The 20,528-nt window shown below is 39.9% G+C and overlaps 1 protein-coding gene across 1 annotated transcript in view; it reads right to left on the bottom strand.

Annotated features, from left to right (window-relative positions):
* Window positions 1-1,854: 1,854 nt before the first annotated feature.
* The window catches only part of LOC140862495 (uncharacterized), a 28,013-nt gene continuing 9,339 nt past the window's right edge, over window positions 1,855-20,528 (bottom strand). The window contains exons 3-4 of the mRNA XM_073265525.1: window positions 2,239-2,886; window positions 1,855-2,106 (exon numbers count right to left, since the gene is read on the bottom strand). Of these exons, the coding sequence (XP_073121626.1) occupies window positions 1,855-2,106; window positions 2,239-2,886 (900 nt within the window). The remainder of the gene's footprint in view (window positions 2,107-2,238; window positions 2,887-20,528) is intronic.

The raw sequence follows: 20,528 nt of genomic DNA, 5'->3' as shown, positions 1-20,528 counted from the left end.
CAACGTCAACTGTTCATCAGAAGCTTGGCCTACTCTGATTCTCTCAAGCAAACTAGGTACTACTGTTAAGGCTGCTAGAGTGCATACCTCCATTGGTTCAAATACCTCCAAACTCATACGTTCAAATTCAGCAATCAACTCATGCTGCACTGTCAATTGGTTCAATGTTGCAGACTTGCGACTCAAGGCATCTGCTACAACATTAGCCTTACCAGGATGGTAGCTAATGTCACAGTCGTAGTCCTTCACTAATTCCAGCCATCGCCTCTGCCTCATATTCAACTTCTTCTGAGTGAAGAAATATTTTAGTCTTTTGTGATCAGTGAAAATCTGACACCTGTCGCCGTACAAGTAGTGTCTCCATAGCTTCAAAGCAAAAACTACTGCCGCCAACTCAAGATCATGAGTCGGGTAATTCCTCTCATGGACCTTCAGCTGTCGAGATGCATATGCTATTACTTTATCATCCTACATCAGCACAGCTCCTAATCCACTCTTAGAAGCATCGGTATAAACCACAAAGCGACCCGTGCCTTCGGGAATTGCTAGCACTGGCGCTGAAATCAGTCTTTCCTTCAATTCTGTAAAGCTCTTCTCACATTGTTCTGACCACACAAACTTCATACCTTTTCGAGTTAAGGAAGTCAGTGGTAGGGCTATCTTGGAGAAGTCTTGAATAAATCTCCTGTAGTAGCCTGCTAAACCCAAGAAACTTCGTATTTCTGTAGAATTCTTCGGGGCAGCCCAATTACGAACCGCTTCCACCTTCGACGGATCCACCTCAATCCCCTTAGCTGAAACTATATGACCCAAAAATGAAATCTGCTCCAGCCAGAATTCACACTTATTGTACTTAGCATACAGTTGCTTTTCTTTCAAAATTTGCAACACCGTAGACAAGTGCTGACGATGCTCCTCCCTACTACGAGAATACATCAATATGTCATCTATGAAGACTATGACAAACTGATCCAAGAAAGGTTGAAACACCATGTTCATCAAATCCATTAACACAGCTGGTGCATTGGTCAACCCAAACGGCATTACCAAGAACTCATAGTGGCCATAGCGAGTCCTGAATGCTGTCTTCTGCACATCTGCATCCTTTACCTTCAGCTGATGGTAACCTGATCGCAGATCAATTTTTGAGAACACCTCTGCCCCTTGCAATTGGTCGAACAAGTCGTCTATTCTAGGCAAAGGATATATGTTCATCAGTGTAACTCGGTTCAGTTCTCTGTAGTCAATGCACAATCTCATTGACCCATCTTTCTTCTTGACGAACAACACCGGTGCACCCCAAGGCGATACACTCGGTCTGATGAACCCCTTATCCAGTAATTCCTGCAACTGATCCTTCAATTCTTTCATCTCGGTCGGTGCCAATCTGTACGGTGCCTTAGAAGCTGGCTTAGTTCCAGGCAACAATTCTATCCCAAATTTGACTTTCCTGACTGGAGGCAATCCCGCAACATCATCGGGAAAAACTTCTGGAAAGTCCTTCACTACCTCCACTTCCACAAGTTTCGGTCGCTGTACCTCCAGATCACCAATTAGACTTGCAAGAAAGCCTGTACACCCATTACTCAATAATTTCCAGGCTGTTCCTGCAGAAATCATACCTGGTGCGCTCTTCTTAGAGGTAGTGCGGAACGCAAATGGTTTCCCATTCTGATCTTTCAATGAGACAGTTTTCCGTTTGCAGTCAATAATAGCCTCATGTCGAGACAACCAGTCCATCCCAAAAATCGCATCGAAATCCACCATTTTCAAAACAATAAAATCTGCACACAAAACTAGACTCTACATCTGAACCTTGAAATTTCTTACCACACTAATACTTTCCAGTTCTTCTCAGGGTAACGACACACAAAATTTCGAAATAGATTCATCCGAAAAGACCCCCAATTTCATCATAAAATTAACAGATATAAAAGAGTGCGTAGCTCCTGAATCAATCAACACAAAAGCAGGTAAACCAGCGATATGGATCATACTTGTGACAATTGCAGAATCTGGGTCAACCTGATCGTGAGTCATAGCAAACACTCTTCCCCTGATAGGATCCTTTGACTGCGGGCAATCCTTGGCGAAATGCCCTGGCTTCTTGCAAAGAAAGCAAGTATTGGTCCCAAGCATGCATTGACCTGAGTGTGACTTCCCACACTTTTGACAGTTAGGTGCATTCGTCGGCCTTGGAGCATTGGCGTTCGGCTGATTCTGTCCCTGAGGTCATGCCTGATTGGGGTTTTGGCACTGCTGCTGCTGCTGCTGCTGCTGCTGCAGTCTCCTCTGAGCTGGAGCTTGGTACGGCCTCTTCTGACTAGACCCTTGTTGTTCTCTCCCTTGGTAACTGGCTCTTTTCGCTTGCAATTCTTTGATAATATCATTCCCATCTTTTTCTGACAACATAGCCTCATCGAATGCTGCTCGGTACATTTGTGCCCCACTCAATCTGACATCACGACGAATAGTGGCATTCAGTCCCTCCGTGAAATGCTTCAACTCCTCTCCAGCATTACCCGAAATCATGGGCACAAAATACCTCCCCCTTTCAAACTTCTTCACATACTCAGCAATGGACATGCTCCCTTGGCGGAGATCCAGGAATTCTCTAGCAAGTCTAGTCCTGGTGCTGATAGTGAAATATTTCCCATAGAACACATCTTTGAATCCATTCCAAGTCAACGTAGTCATATCCACAGCAGAACGGTCTCCCTGCCACCAAACCCTTGCATCATCACGAAACATAAAGATGGCACACCTCACACGATCTGCATCAGTGAGCTGCATGTAGTCAAAAATGGTCTCCACTGACTGCACCCATTCCTCGGCTACAAGGGGATCAGCCCCTCCTCTGAACTCCTGCGGCCCTAGATCCTTAAACTGTTTAAAGATCGGATTAGTTAGTAGTGGCTGATTGTTGTTCCGTCCTCCCGCTTGTGCTTGGATTAACTGTTGAATCTGCTCCCCTTGGGCTCTATTTTACTCTTGCAACAGAGTCGCCAACCCAGCCAAAAACTGGTTGTTCTGATTGTCCTCATTGTTCGGATTCCTATGGTTAGCCATGATCGTGATGTCCATACAGTCCACATGCTTAATTACGTTATTTAAACATAACATCCTAATTAACATGCATAAGTATTAATCGCAAAAGCTACCATGCATCTTTAATAATCCATAACATAGAACTTACAGACATGAAGACGAAGCATAGGGTCGTGGCGAAAATGCATGTGTGCGACAAACCCAGAGCGAACTGCTCTGATACCAAGCTGTAACGTCCCAATTTCTCAATCGAAACGTTACTCGAACATACTTACTTAAAGATTTGGTAAAAATAAAAACTTTGCGGAAGCATCATCTTATTTATTAAAATAGCGTATAAAATGTGCACAAAATAAAATAGCATCTAAAAATATTTGCCAAAACATGGCCATCAACTTAAAAAAAATTAAAACTTGTTGCCTCTCATCAAATAAAAAGGTTTAAAACATCTTCCATTCTAAAGCATTCACACTCATGCATTTCCCGTTGGACCGACCCCTGCCTCTTCTTCATGTCCGCCCACATAATCATCAATAAAAGCATCCACATCATCATTACCTGCACCATTCAAGTATAGTGAGTCGAAAGACTTAGCAAGAGCATGCAGAAAAGGATTTTCTAACTTTAAAAGGAAAACATTAACTTAAACTCCCATGAAATAAACATAACTTTAATATAGTCATATCATAAAAATATTTGGGGAGATGAAGTATGAGTAGTGTGGTAACCGTCATAACGAGTCATTCATGGTTTCCTGTTGATCAACAAGCATATGGCATTACGCCTGTAAACTTTCATTCTTTGGATAGCCGCTTCGGAGCTCAACCCGAAGTGCATACCCCGTATAACCATCCCGTGAGCCATGTTTGGATAGCCGCTCCGGAGCTCATCCCGAAGTGCATACCCCATATAATCACCACAAGACGCATAAATCATCAAAATATTTTCCATGCATCATATCATTCATCTTATCATGTCATTTCATAAATCTCGTACATGCTCAAAGTTTCTCGTGATGCTACATGCTTAAAATCCGTCAAAACATTTCATGAAAAATTAACTTTCATGAGAAAATCACATAATCATGCAATACATAACTTGAATGATCCACATGAGGCATTCCATCCGTTTCGGACCTTGAAAACTTTAAAATTCTTCATGAACATTCTTAAAGATAATTAGAATACATTAAAGTATCAAAATCATGATTTTTAGGACTCAAAAACTCATAAAATGGGATGGGAAAATCGAGTCTGAGGCGCGGCCGCTCTATCTCAACAGCGCGAGCAGCGCGGGCGCGCCGCCCGCTCGCACTTCATGCGAAAAAACGGCGTTTGATTCCGAAAACTGATCTTTTCTGCATTTTCCTCAAGACCCACAATACTTTGGGACGGTTTTCCATCAAAAATATCATTCAAAAACATCATAATCTCAAAATAACTTGTACCAATACATCAATCATTTCAAATATGTTGAATCAAAAACCTTCAAAACTACTTTTACCCAAAAAATCTGATCTAGTGCATTCAAAACTTTCAAAACTCAATAAACATGAACCGAACACCTCAGGAATGCTTCACGTATCACAATCAAGCAACATACTCATAGAAATTTTCAAGAAAACATTCATAGATCATCAATCAAACACCTAGGGTTTTATCTTGAAAATAACTATATTCTTGAATGGGTTTAAAAACAGTAAAAACTTGCCTGGATCGTTTGATTGGGATTAACCTGGACTGCGGAACGATCTAGCCTTGAGAAGCCTGAAGAACCCTATCTTGGAGATCGCAGTGTTTGAGAGAGATTTTGAGAAAGAAGAGTAAGCATTCAAATGAGAGTTCAGAAAACTTCTGAACGCTTTTCTTCCGTGACTAATGGGCTCCAACACGGCCCATTAGTTATACTTAAAATTCTTTAAAATTTTTACTCTCTCAATAAAATACTTCTGCATCTACTAACTTTTTTTAAAATATTTTTTTTAACTCGTTTCAAGGCTAGGCTCGTCCCTACGACCCAAAATTAAACCCAACCTGAAAGAGTGGGTGCCCGGTGAGCCAACTTGTGGCTAAGGGCTTTGATGACTCTTTGTATAAACAATCTTTTGTTTAATATTATTTACACTTTTATTAATGGCAATGACTTTATCTTTCTTCATATTGTTATATTGTGATATACTATTGTTGTTTTGATAAAGACCTTGAATATACTATAGTGTATGTAAGATGTGGTAGAACATGGAGATGTCTATCATGAAACACATCTTATAGTCACTGTATATTCTAAACTGTTCCTAGTCGATTGAGCCGTCCGATAATAAGGATAAGGATCGCTCGAGTTTGAGACTAGCATTTGCGATGCGGAGTACCACGTTTCATTGGTAAGGAACATAGAGATGTTCGAAGCATGCAAATGGATATTCATATGATGAATGATCGAACTACCCTATCCGGACTTTCCAAGTGGTTATCACTTATCGAGTGGATATAGTTCGCGGTTTTGGTTGTACTCCATTAGTCCTTACTACTTGAAACATCATTGAGACTCTATATGCTAGTACTGTGCTTTGACTCGTTTACCGACTCTATTGGGGTCATCAGGTGTCGGGATTGGGTACAGTTACAACACATATAGGAGTCGATGCTTTGTTGTCAAGGATTCACCACATACTTGCGAGTGTGGATATCCTATGCGATCTGAGGAGATATTAGTGTGACGAATCTCTGGCCAGAGTACATGATGTGGTTTAAGAAATGATTTCTTAGTAGCACATGCGATGTCACTATTTGATCTTCAAGATGTATTGCATAGTTATCGAATCTCGAACGACTCTCGATATACCAATGGTTGTTGATTCGATCGGGATATATGGATGAAGGGACCGTACTGTACGCTAACCAAAATCTATTGGTTCTTGTAGGCACTATCAGTGATACCTAGGGAATCATGGGGCGATGTTGCTAGGCGCTCTTACCATGATTCGATGGGCAAGTCGGAAATTGTTGTTCCGAGTCACAAGGAGTTGTGAGCCCACGGCTAGCTGTATCCCTGAACCATTGAGGGTCACACAGTGTAATGGATTTTTAATCCCCGTTGAGATAGTTAAATTTAAAGAGTTAAATTTAATGAACAAAGAAGTTGGACTTCTTATTTAAGAGTAGAGGAGTAAGATTTCCTAAAATGACATAGGGATGGTCATTTTTGGAAATCACTGAATTCGGATTCAGAAAAATTTATCTTGACTTTAAAAGGTGCAGAAATGGTTTCTGTGCACATTGGTGAAATCGGTTTATCAATCGGAGTCACGATGAATTTTATATTAATTTCTGAACATGCGGGCTTTGCTTGTCGGGCTTGAACTTATGACTAATGGGCCCTAAGCTGTTAGTGGCCTACATTATAAATAAGTTATTGCAGTACAGAAATTAGAAACAACAGGTCACAAAATATTTTTAAAACCCTAGCTGCGTTTTTAATAAGTGGCCGCCCCCTCCCTTCCTCTGCTCGAAAAATCCAGCCTGTGAATTTTGAATTACAGTCTGGTTTAACGGATCAAATTCGTTAATCTCTTCGTAGAAACTTCTGATAGATTTTCTAGTGCAATCTATCAGAGGGATTAAATATCCGTTCGTGGACCTGATTGAAGAACAGTTCGTCCATCAGTTCCAGGGATATACAACAAGAGCAGAGCAATCTGTTGGTGTCCAAAATCTCGATTCGAGATTGAGGTAAAAATTTATAATCGTTATTTAATTTTTACACACACAATTTAATCGTAAGTTTTGATACCCATTATGGAATCGTTCCATATAAAAATTTTAAACTTTCGCTGCACCGGGTATCAATTCTGATTGATCTGATCGCCGCGTACTCCAACAGTGGTATCAAAGACAGGTTGCTCAGATCAAGCGATTAAATTAATCGATTGTACAAAAATTTTTAGGCCTCGGTTTTTTGAAACAAAATAAATATTTTAAAAATAAAAAAAAAAAAATTCGGGCAAAAACCCGGGCAGCGATTGGATCGCTGCCCGGGGGGGGCAGCGCTCGGCGCTGCCCTAGGGGCAGCCGGGCTGCCCGGCCCGACCCTATTAGGGCGCGGGCAGCCCGGGAATGTCCCGGGCGGCCCGCGGGAAAAATTATTTTTATTTTTTTAAATTAAATTTTAATATGTTAAAATTCTATTTTTGGTCCGATCGAAAATTGTTTTTGATTGGTCCACGAGGCATCGGATCGAATTGTTCGAGTCCGAAAATTTTAAAATTGATTTTTGGATAAATTTGAATTTTTGGAAAATTTTAATATTTTATCCTTAAATTGAATTTTGAAATTAATTATTTTTGGTACAATTGATGATAAGATATGATCTTATGGATAAATTGAGTAAAATATGATTTTATGTATAAAATTGGATTTTATAGATAAAATGTGATTTTATTTGATAAAAAGATAAAATATGATTTTGTATGTAAAATAAGATTTTATGTATGAAATATGATTTTATCCTTTTAAATTTAAATTGTCATTGCATGTTATCCAATAAATTAATTTTGAATTAAATGTTATTGGATAAGGATGATCGATTGCCATGACCAATTTTGTAGGTGTATGTTAGGAATTTACATTTGTTTTTATTGTTGTTGGATTTATTAATGGGCCTGGTTTATGGCCCAATATGAATTGTCATATGTAATAAAAGTGGGCTTGGTTTATGGCCCGTTCCCACCCCTTAAAAATGTATCCCCTACTTGTCATTGTTATTTATTGTAAATACATTAGATTTAGTGGGAGATCAAGATTTGAAGATGGAGGTGGGCCCAGCATACAATAAAGACAGAAGAAATGTAAATTGGAAGCAAATGTAATAGGATTGCATTGCATACTGCATATTACCTAGGATTGGACTAAGACTCGTGATTGGCAACCACGGGTCGATTAGAAATGGAATCGATCATCCTATATAATATGTGATATTATAGTTGTATGCATGTGTTAGACATAATTGTGTGAATCCGACAAGCATACAAAACTTTAAAAACGATGAGACAAATTTTCAAAAATAAAATCCCTCATTTTAAATATGATTTAAAATTGATATCAAGATAAATAAAGGAAATTTAAATTTGTTTAAATGTTCCTACCTTCCATCAACGATCAATGTATGAGATGCTACTCGCGGATACGGTCCGGCTCATATTATTGGGGGGGCCCGTTCGTCGGAAAGCTGTACATTGGATCGACACATGTTGTAAGTTGGGTGGAACTCCCATGGAATCGGCTCATATTATTGGGGGATCCACATGACGACCGTCCATCATAACTTAATATTGATGGGTCATCTTGACATGTCACAATAAACGGCGTCATATTATTGGGCCCTTATTGGACATGAGGTAAAAACGTGGAGGTTGCTTTGGAAGCAATTGGGCTCTACCTTTTGAAAATTATGGTTGGCTGATATTATTCGGGACCATAAGTTTGTCAATTGGACTCCATGTTCTCACTAAGGAAAACAGTTTCCCGTTTTCACTAGAGGGTAGTGAAATCGTTAAAATAGTGGGAGTGAGATTCATAAAATAAATTTCGCCTATTTTATGTCTTAGTAAATTACTTAAACAATCACTGATATTTTTCTGTTTCTTTTCAGTATTTCATAAGATGAATTCGCGTAATCCACTTTTCTCGATCCTCGAACAAAATAAGTTGACTGGCGCAAACTATACGGAATGGTTCCGTAAGTTGAAGATTGTGTTGATTTCGGAGAAGATACTCTACGTGTTAGAAAAATATCCTCCGAAGGAAGCACCAGCTGACGTAAGTCCGGAGGAGTTAGCCAAACTTGATACATGGTGGGACCATGATATCAAGACCAAATGCTATATGCAAGCCTCGATGTCTGATGAACTCCAGAGGCGATTTGAGGACACCGTGAATGCTGCTGACATTCACGTTCAACTCAAGGAACTTTTTGGGGCTCAATCGAGGGCTGAAAGGTTCGCTTCTGTAAAGGAGCTAATGACGTGTTGCATGCATGAAGGGACTTCGGTCCGTGATCATGGGGTACGAGTGATTTGGCTCATACAGAAGTTGGTAACCCTTGATTTGGTGTTGGAGCATGAACTCAACGTGGACTTACTACTTCTGTCTCTTCCTTCTTCGTTTGATGGATTTGTGGTGAATTTCAATATGAACAAGATAGAGGCCTCCCTTGAAGAGATGGTCAATATGGTTGTGACATATGAATCCACATTAAAGAAGGATAAACCGGCTTTCTTGGTGGGCTCCTCTTCTTCTGCTAAGAAGGGGCCAAGTACAAAGGGTAAGAAACGTTCTGCCCCACCCAAGAAAATCGAACCCGAGAAGAAGTACAAGACAAAGGCTTCAAACATGGAAAAATCCAAGGATGTTTGCCATTACTGCAAGAAGCCCGGTCATTGGAAGCGTAACTGCAAGGAATATTTAGGGCAGTTGCGAACTGCGAAGGGTATGTTCTATATTGAAATAAATGTTTCACTTAATACTACTTCTTGGGTATTGGATACCGGATGTGGATCTCACATTTGCAATGATTTGCAGGTGATGACAAGAAGTCGCAGGCTTAGAATGGGTGAGACCCAGCTGAGGCTCGGGAATGGTTCCAGAGTTGAAGCTAAAGCTGTGGGAGATGTTTATTTACTTTTGCAGAACGGTTTTAAGTTACTTTTAAGAGATGTTTTATTTGTTCCGGATTTGATTAAAAACATTATTTCTGTTTCTATGCTTGATAGAGATGGTTATTCTTGCAATTTTGTGAATGAGATTTGCAATATTTACAAGAATGAATGTTTGATTGGAAATGGACAACTTGAAAACGATCTATACAACTTAAAACTAAAAGACGTTCCAATAAATTATGTTGATAAACCGGCAACAACAAACAAAAGGAAAATCGATAGCCAAAACCCGGCAAACCTTTGGCATGCTAGGCTAGGTCATATTTCCTCAAGGAGGATGAACAAGCTAGTGGGAGAGGGCATGTTTGATATGTCTGATATTAACTCTCTACCTACTTGTGAATCCTGCCTAAAAGGAAAAATGACTAAATCTCCTTTTAAGGGGAAACCTGAGCGTAGTCAAAATCTGTTGGATTTGATCCATACAGATGTTTGTGGTCCATTTAGAGTTGGGACTCAATATAGCCACACCTACTTCATTACCTTTACTGATGATTATTCAAGGTATGGGTATTTATATTTAATGAAATATAAGTCTGAAGCATTTGAAAAGTTCAAAGAATTCAAGGCTGAAGTAGAAAACAAGCTAGGTAAAAGTATTAAAGCACTTCGATCGGATCGAGGTGGAGAATACTTGAGTACCGAGTTTTTGGACTATCTAAAAGAGAATGGGATTCTCTCTCAGTGGACTCCTCCTATGACACCACAGCTTAATGGTGTATCGGAGCGTCGTAATCGAACTTTGTTGGACATGGTTCGGTCCATGATGAGCTTCACTGAGCTTCCACCTTCGTTTTGGGGCTATGCGCTTGAAATGGCGGTATTGTTGTTGAACAACGTCCACACTAAAGCAGTGGACAAAACACCATACGAGTTATGGAATGGCAAAGCTCCTAAGTATTCGTACTTGAGGATTTGGGGATGTCCTGCTTACGTGAAGCGGAGAGTGGGAGATAAGTTGGATAGTCGATCCAGCTTATGTTATTTTGTAGGGTATCCGAAGAATTCAATCGGATATTATTTCTATTATCCTGCTGAAACAAAGGTGTTTGTTTCAAGGAATGCCACCTTCTTGGAGAAGGAGTTCTTATTGGATAAGAAAGGCGAGATGATGGAACTCGAAGAAATTCGAGAAGAACCCAAAATACAAAATAACGATCCTACACCTCAGGAACCATTGATAGACACGCCTGTACCTAGAAGATCCGAGAGGACTTCTAGACCTCCTATTCGATATGGTCTTCTTCTTGAAGGGGATCAAGATGAACCCGATGTTGGATGTGATCCAAGAAACTTCAAGGAAGCAATTTCTGATGCGGATTCAAATTTATGGCTTGAAGCTATGCAGTCGGAAATAGATTCGATGCATACAAACCAAGTTTGGTCTTTAGTAGATCCTCCCGATGGAATTGTTCCAATAGGGTGTAAATGGATCTACAAGAGAAAGCTTGGGCCTGATGGTAAGGTATTGACCTACAAGGCGCGATTGGTGGCAAAAGGTTATACTCAAAGACAAGGAGTTGACTATGATGAAACCTTTTCACCAGTTGTAATGTTCAAGTCCATAAGAATCCTTATTGCCATAGCTGCATGGTATGACTATGAGATATGGCAAATGGATGTGAAGACTGCTTTTCTTAATGGAGACATTAAGGAAGAAATCTATATGAAGCAGCCTGAGGGGTACACATCCATGGGAAGCGAGCATAAGGTATGCAAGCTTCAGAGATCAATTTATGGTCTAAAACAAGCATCAAGAAGTTGGAACCAGAAATTTGATGAAACAATAAAAGATTTTGGTTTCATCAAGAATCCGGAGGAACCATGCGTGTACAAGAAAGTAGTTAAGGATGCTGTGACATTCTTAGTACTTTATGTTGATGACATCCTACTCATTGGGAATGATGTAGGGATGTTGCAGTCAACAAAGATATGGTTATCAGGTAGATTCTCGATGAAGGATTTGGGTGAGGCATCCTATATTCTAGGGATACAGATCTATAGAGATAGATCTAAGAGAATGATAGGACTCACTCAGTCAACCTACATCGACACCATATTGAAACGGTTTTCAATGGATGGGTCCAAGAGAGGACATCTACCCATGTGTCATGGAGTTTCTCTATCCAAGTCTATGTGTCCCAAGACGGATGAAGAGATAGAGAAAATGACACATGTACCATATGCGTCAGCCATAGGTAGTATCATGTATGGGATGATATCTACCAGACCGGATGTAGCATTTGCTCTGAGTGTCACGAGCAGATATCAAGCTAATCCCGGTCAAATGCATTGGAAAGCCGTGAAGGACATTCTTAAGTACTTACGAAGGACTAAGAATATGTTCATGGTATATGGAGGAAGAGAACTAAAATTGGAAGGCTATACCGACTCTAGCTTCCAAAGTGACGTGGATGACTCGAAGTCAACCTCTGGATTTGTGTTCATGCTCAATGGCGGTGCTGTCTCTTGAAAGAGTTCCAAGCAGGACACCACAGCGGATTCCACCACTGAAGCAGAATACATTGCAGCATCAGCTGCTGCTAAAGAGGCCGTTTGGATGAAGAATTTCGTCCAAGAGTTGGGCGTCATTCCTGAAGTTGTTGGTCCAGTCCCGGTGTACTGTGACAACACGGGTGCCGTTGCTCAGGCAAAGGAACCAAGGTCTCATCAAAGATCCAAACACGTACTGAGGAAATACCACATCATCCGGGAGATTGTGGAAAGAGGAGACATCACTGTCGAAAGAGTGGCCTCTGCAGACAATATCGCTGATTCACTTACTAAGCCCTTGCCAGGACCATTATTTGATAAACATCGCGAAGCAATGGGTCTACGTAGTATGACTAGTTGGCTTTAGGGCAAGTGGAAGATTGAAAGAGTGGGTGCCCGGTGAGCCAACTTGTGGCTAAGGGCTTTGATGACTCTTTGTATAAACAATCTTTTGTTTAATATTATTTACACTTTTATTAATGGCAATGACTTTATCTTTCTTCATATTGTTATATTATGATATATTATTGTTGTTTTGATAAAGACCTTGAATATACTATAGTGTATGTAAGATGTGGTAGAACATGGAGATGTCTATCATGAAACACATCTTATAGTCACTGTATATTCTAAACTGTTCCTAGTCGATTGAGCCGTCCGATAATAAGGATAAGGATCGCTCGAGTTTGAGACTAGCATTTGCGATGCGGAGTACCACGTTTCATTGGTAAGGAACATAGAGATGTTCGAAGCATGCAAATGGATATTCATATGATGAATGATTGAACTACCCTATCCGGACTTTCCAAGTGGTTATCACTTATCGAGTGGATATAGTCCGCGGTTTTGGTTGTACACCATTAGTCCTTACTACTTGAAACATCATTGAGACTCTATATGCTAGTACTGTGCTTTGACTCGTTTACCGACTCTATTGGGGTCATCAGGTGTCGGGATTGGGTACAGTTACAACACATATAGGAGTCGATGCTTTGTTGTCAAGGATTCACCACATACTTGCGAGTGTGGATATCCTATGCGATCTGAGGAGATATTAGTGTGACGAATCTCTGGCCAGAGTACATGATGTGGTTTAAGAAATGGTTTCTTAGTAGCACATGCGATGTCACTATTTGATCTTCAAGATGTATTGCATAGTTATCGAATCTCGAACGACTCTCGATATACCAATGGTTGTTGATTCGATCGGGATATATGGATGAAGGGACCGTACTGTACGCTAACCAAAATCTATTGGTTCTTGTAGGCACTATCAGTGATACCTAGGGAATCATGGGGCGATGTTGCTAGGCGCTCTTACCATGATTCGATGGGCAAGTCGGAAATTGTTGTTCCGAGTCACAAGGAGTTGTGAGCCCACGGCTAGCTGTATCCCTGAACCATTGAGGGTCACACAGTGTAATGGATTTTTAATCCCCGTTGAGATAGTTAAATTTAAAGAGTTAAATTTAATGAACGAAGAAGTTGGACTTCTTATTTAAGAGTAGAGGAGTAAGATTTCCTAAAGTGACATAGGGATGGCCATTTTTGGAAATCACTGAATTCGGATTCAGAAAAATTTATCTTGACTTTAAAAGGTGCAGAAATGGTTTCTGTGCACATTGGTGAAATCGGTTTATCAATCGGAGTCACGATGAATTTTATATTAATTTCTGAACATGCGGGCTTTGCTTGTCGGGCTTGAACTTATGACTAATGGGCCCTAAGCTGTTAGTGGCCTACATTATAAATAAGTTATTGCAGTACAGAAATTAGAAACAACAGGTCACAAAATATTTTTAAAACCCTAGCTGCGTTTTTAATAAGTGGCCGCCCCCTCCCTTCCTCTGCTCGAAAAATCCAGCCTGTGGATTTTGAATTACAGTCTGGTTTAACGGATCAAATTCGTTAATCTCTTCGTAGAAACTTCTGATAGATTTTCTAGTGCAATCTATCAGAGGGATTAAATATCCGTTCGTGGACCTGATTGAAGAACAGTTCGTCCATCAGTTCCAGGGATATACAACAAGAGCAGAGCAATCTGTTGGTGTCCAAAATCTCGATTCGAGATTGAGGTAAAAATTTATAATCGTTATTTAATTTTTACACACACAATTTAATCGTAAGTTTTGATACTCATTATGGAATCGTTCGATATAAAAATTTTAAACTTCCGCTGCACCGGGTATCAATTCTGATTGATCTGATCACCGCGTACTCCAACAGAACCTAAAACTTTTAAAAAAATAATATAACACATAATTCACATAAAAATTAATATTATAAATAACATGCATTAAATAATATAATTAAATCAATTAATCATGATTAAGCTAGTGGAATTTTTGGACCTTACTAGAAAATTCTTCGGAACAAGACTATACCACTTGTGATGGTACAGTGGCAGCGTCGAGGCGTTGAAGAAGCAACTTGGGAAACCGAGAGCTATATGCGGGCTGAATATCCTGAGTTGTTTGCTTTGTACTTTTGATTACCATGTAAATATGTAATTACAGTTGTTGTAATAAAACATGGTTTGATGTTTCATATTGTTATCTTGATTTGTCTTTAGATTTTATTTCGCAGACGAAATATCTAAAGGTGGGGAGAATGTAGTAACCCGGATTCCATTTTAAGATAATAATATGTTAAAAATGATTAAGGGTTGGTAATTAACCAATTCCGGGGCTTAATCGGATTTCAAAATCAAGAATTGGATTTTCATTTTTTTGAGTCAGTTCGGACGGTTAGAAGAGGACTTCGGACAGCCCGAACTCAGCACACCGGGGGCTCCAAAGGTGAGCTTGTTGACTTCGGAGTTAAGGCACATTCGGACGATCCGAACTAGGATCGGACGGCCCGAATTTCCTTATGCCATGCAAGCAGGATTACTCAGCCATGGATTTTGAAAAGTGTCGGACGTAGAGAAGTTCGGACGATCCAAACCTGAGTTCAGAGGCTCCGAACCCGACGTGGCTTGCATGCATGCATTGAGTTGGATCGGACGATCCGAACCCCAGTTCGGAGGGCCCGAACTCGTCCGAAAATTTTCCTATAAATAGGGGCCTTCAGATTTATTTCTGATTACAAATTTTCGAGTTACCTTCTCCAGTTATATAGTGTGAGTTATACACTTGAGGGACCTATCGGTAATAGTGAGATTTTGGAATAACAAAGAAGTTGTTATAGTCATCCAGAGTCAGCGACTCCAAAGGGCTATCTACGGACGAAGGTATGGTCCGGGAATCTATTTAAGTTTTGGGAGTACTTATTAGCTTAGTTAAGGCTTATAGAACTTGTGTAGTGATACGGTGAACTTTTGAATATAGGCTTGGAACCTAGAATCTACTATACTTGAACTATCCTAGAGGTACGTACACATTGACTGAGATTGCCAGCGAGTATACATGTTTATATGTTGCATTTATTTGGAATTACTATATGGCATGATATATGATTTACCGTTTTCCATATTCATATGTCATGTGCATATACACGTTGAGCCTATACCTTGATATACCTGATTATAGAGCCGCTCAGCTCTATACTCGATAGTCTGTCACTGAGAGTACCGCGACGGCGGGGACATTTATGTTTGACTACTCTGGTGTACTTAACGAGTGTGGTTGCACTCAGAGGTTGATCCATGCGGTGGCAGCACTCATGTGGCACCGGTACTGAGCATGACTTTTCAGATGACCATTTACCAGTCATCATGTTGCATGCATTATATACATATGTTTACTCATGTTTATGTACTGAGCGTTAGCGCTCATGTCCTAGTTGTTATCTTGGACACCCTATTCCACGGGGCAGGTCGCAGGATGGACGGAGCTGGTTTTTCAAGGCAGGACTAGAGAGAAGGAGCCTAGATGAATTAATTATACAGCAGGATTCGATATAGCTGTATAATGTTTACTTTTAAGTTTTTCGATATGGTTGTATCACTACAGTATTAAGCCTGGATATATTTTACTAAGCTGATATGTAAATTATGGATTATGTTTCCGCACATTTTACTCTATTAAGTATTTTGCTGTATTAATTTTAATGCATGCTATTAGTTGTCAGTTAGTAGGTGATTCCATCTAGGGTCACTACAGTGACTCTGTGGTTTTCGATCATGATCATGGCTGCAATGCACTATGCCGCAAGCCCATGACTTCAAAATATTCCGCTTGAAACCACGACTCCCTCACACTTAGAACTAGTTAAGAAGTCAAACTCGGGGTAATATTCCTATCCAATCATTTTATAAAAATTTATTTTCGGGCAGCAAGCCCATGACTTCAAAATTCTGCACCTATTCAGTCAAAAATCTAAAACTCGACCAAAACTTAACCGAATTAATCCCCGCTTGAACCGACATAATCCTTTCATTTTTCTTGAAAAGTTCCAGACCCGATCCCATAACAAAATTCCACTTTTAACCCTTCCTTGACCATAATTTTTTGGACAGCTCAAACATCACCTAAAATTCTGCTCATGTCCTAGTTTTATATTCAATCAAAACCTTAGCTATTTGACTCCCATCTCCCAAGCCAATAATCTAGGTGTAAGAGTGGGTGCCCAGTGAGCCAACTGTGTGGCTATGGGCTTTGATGACTCTTTGTATAAACAATCTTTTGTTTAATATTATTTACACTTTTATGGCAATGACTTTATATTACTTCATATTGTTATATTGTGATATACTATTGTTGTTTTGATAAAGACCTTGAATATACTATAGTGTATGTAAGATGTGGTAGAACATGGAGATGTCTATCATGAAATACATCTTATAGTCACTGTATATTCTAAAAACCGTTCCTAGTCGATTGAGCCGTCCGATAATAAGGATAAGGATCGCTCGAGTTTGAGACTAGCATTTGCGATGCGGAGTACCACGTTTCATTGGTAGGGAACATGGAGATGTTCGAAGCATGCAAATGGATATTCATAGGATGAATAATCGAACTACCCTATCCGGACTTTCCAAGTGGTTATCACTTATCGAGTGGATAAAGTCCGCGGTTTTGGTTGTACACCATTAGTCCTTACGACTTGAAACATCATGGAGACTCTATATGCTAGTGCTGTGCTTTGACTCATTTACCGACTCTATGGGGGTCATCAGGTGTCGAGATTGGGTACAGTTACGACACATATAGGAGTCAATGCATTGTTGTCAAGGATTCACCACATACTTGCGAGTGTGGATATCCTATGCGATCTGAGGAGATATTAGTGTGACAAATCTCTGGCCAGAGTACTTGATGTGATTTAAGAAATGGTTTCTTAGTAGCACATGCGATGTCACTAATTTGATCTTCAAGATGTATTGCATAGTTATCGAATCTTGAGCGACTCTCGATATACCAATGGTTGTTGATTCGATCGGGATATATGAATGAAGGGACCGTACTGTACGCTAACCAAAATCTACTGGTTCTTGTAGGCACTATCAGTGATACCTAGGGAATCATGGGGCGATGTTGCTAGGCACTTTACCATGATTCGTTGGGCAAGTCGGAAAGTGTTGTTCCGAGTCACAAGGAGTTGTGAGCCCACGGCTAGCTGTATCCCTGAACCATTGAGGGTCACACAGTGTAATGGAGTTTTAATCCCCGTTGAGATAGTTAAATTTAAAGAGTTAAATTTAATGAACTAAGGAGTTGGACTTCTTAAATAAGAGTAAGGGAGTAAGATTTCCTAAAATGACATAGGGATGGACATTTTTGGAAACCACTGAATTCGGATTCAGGAAAATTTATTTTGACTTTAAAATGTGCAGAAATGGTTTCTGTGCACATTGGTGAAATCGGTTCATCAATCGGAGTCACGATGAATTTTATATTAATTTCTGAACGTGCGGGCTTTGCTTGTCGGGCCCTAGCTTATGACTAATGGGCCCTAAGGTGTTAGTGGCCTGCATTATAAATAAGTTATTGCAGTACAGAAATTAAAAAACAACAGGTCATTATTTTGAGAGCAAAAATTTCGAACCCTAGCCCCTCTCTCATAAAGTTTCGGCCGAACACTCCCACTCTGTCAGAGAAAATTTCGGTCTGTGATTTTGAATCGCAGTCAGGAATAACGAATCAGATTCGTTTAATCTCTTCGCAGAAAACTTCTGATAGATTTTCTAGTGCAATCTATCAGAGGGATTTAAACCCCATTCGTGGACCTGATTGAAGGAGTTCATCAGTTCCTGGGAGATACAAGAAGCGCAGAGAAATCTGTGTGGTGTCCATTAATCTCGCTTCGAGATTGAAGGTAAAATTTAATTAATTGTTATTTGAATTTTACACACACAATAATTTAATCGTTGAATGGTTGATACCCACACCATGGAATTGTTCCATGATAAAATTTTAAACTTCCGCTGCACCGGGTATCAATCGTGATTGATCTGACCGCCAGTTTTTTCCAACAGTGGTATCAGAGCCAGGTTGCTCAGATCAAACGATTAAATTAATCGATTGTACAAATATTTTGAATCTCGGTTTTTGGAAAACAAAATAAATATTTTTTAATAAAATTTTTTTTTTACGGGGCAAAACCCGGGCAGCGATTGGATCGCTGCCCGGAGGGGGCGGCGATGGTCGCTGCCCCCGGGGGAGGCGCACGGCGCCGCCCAAAGGGGGCGCACGGCGCCGCCCAGGGCGGCGACCGTCGCCGCCCAAAGGGGGCGCACGGCGCCGCCCAGGGCAACGCTGTGCGCTGCCCAGCGCAGCGCTCGGCGCTGCCCAGGGCGACGCACGGCGCCGCCCAGCGGCGGCGCCAGGCGCCGCCAGGGCAGCAATTGTTGCTGCCCTAAGGGGGCAGCCGGGCTGCCCCCGGTCCGCGCCCCGGGAGTGTCCCGGGCGGCCCGCGGGAAAAATTAAATTTTTATTTAAAATTAATTTTAATGTGATAAAATTTTATTTTTGGTCCGGTCAAAAATTGTTTTTGATTGGTTCACGAGATTTCGGATCGAATTGTTCGAGTCCGTAAATTTTAAAATTGATTTTTTGGATAAATTTGAATTTTTGGAAAATTTTAATGTTTTATCCGTAAATTGAATTTTGAAATCAATTATTTTGGTACAATTGATGATAAGATATGATCTTATGATATATTGAGTAAAATATGATTTTATTTGTAAAATTGGATTTTATAGATAAAATATGATTTTATTTGATATAGAGATAAAATATGATTTTATATGTGAAATGAGATTTTATATATAAAATATGATTTTATCTTGTTTAAATTTGAATTGCCACTGCATGTTATCCAATAAATTAATTTTGAATTAAATGTTATTGGATAAGGATGATCGATTGTCATGACCAATTTTGTAGGTGTATGTTAGGAATTTACATTTTGTTTTATTGTTGTTGGTTTTATTAATGGGCCTGGTTTATGGCCCGATATGAATGTCATATGTAATAAAAGTGGGCTTGGTTTATAGCCCGTTCCCACCCCTAAAAATGTATCCCCTACTTGTCATTGTTATTTATTGTAAATGCATTAGATTTAGTGGGAGATCAAGATTTGAAGATGGTGGGCCCAGCAGACAATAAAGACTGAAGAAATGTAAATTGGAAGCACATGTAATAGGATTGCATTGCATACTGCATATTACCTAGGATTGGACTAAGACCCGTGATTGGCAACCACGGGTCAATTAGAAATGGAATCGATCATCCTATATAATATTTGATATTATGATTGTATGCATGTTTAGACATAAATTGCGTGAATCCGGCAAGCATGCAATAAAATGAATATGATGAGACAAATATTTTTATAATTAAAAATCCCTCATTTTAAATATGATTTAAAATTTATATCAAGATAAATAAAGGAAATTTAAATTTGTTTAAATGTTCCCACCTTCCATCAACGGTCAATGTATGTGATGCTACCCGCGGATACGGTCCGCTCATATTATTGGGGGGGCCCGTCCGTCGGAAAGCTGTACATTGGATCGACAAATGTTGTAAGTTGGGTGGAACTCCCATGGGATCGGCTCATATTATTGGGGGATCCACATGGCGACCGTCCATCACAACTTAATATTGATGGGTCATCTTGACATGTCACTTTAAACGGCGTCATATTATTGGGCCCTTATTGGACATGAGGTAAACACATGGGGGTTGCTTAGGAAGCAATTGGGCTCTACCTTTTGAGAATTATGGTTGGCTGATATTATTCGGGACCATAAGTTTGTCAATTGGACTCCATGTTCTCACTAAGGAAAAAGTTTCCCGTTTTCACTAGAGGGTGGTGAAATCGTTAAAAT

This window comes from Henckelia pumila, chromosome 4, assembly GCF_033568475.1.
Source record: "Henckelia pumila isolate YLH828 chromosome 4, ASM3356847v2, whole genome shotgun sequence".
Taxonomy (NCBI): domain Eukaryota; kingdom Viridiplantae; phylum Streptophyta; class Magnoliopsida; order Lamiales; family Gesneriaceae; genus Henckelia; species Henckelia pumila.
This window is presented reverse-complemented; position numbering and strand designations above follow the sequence as displayed.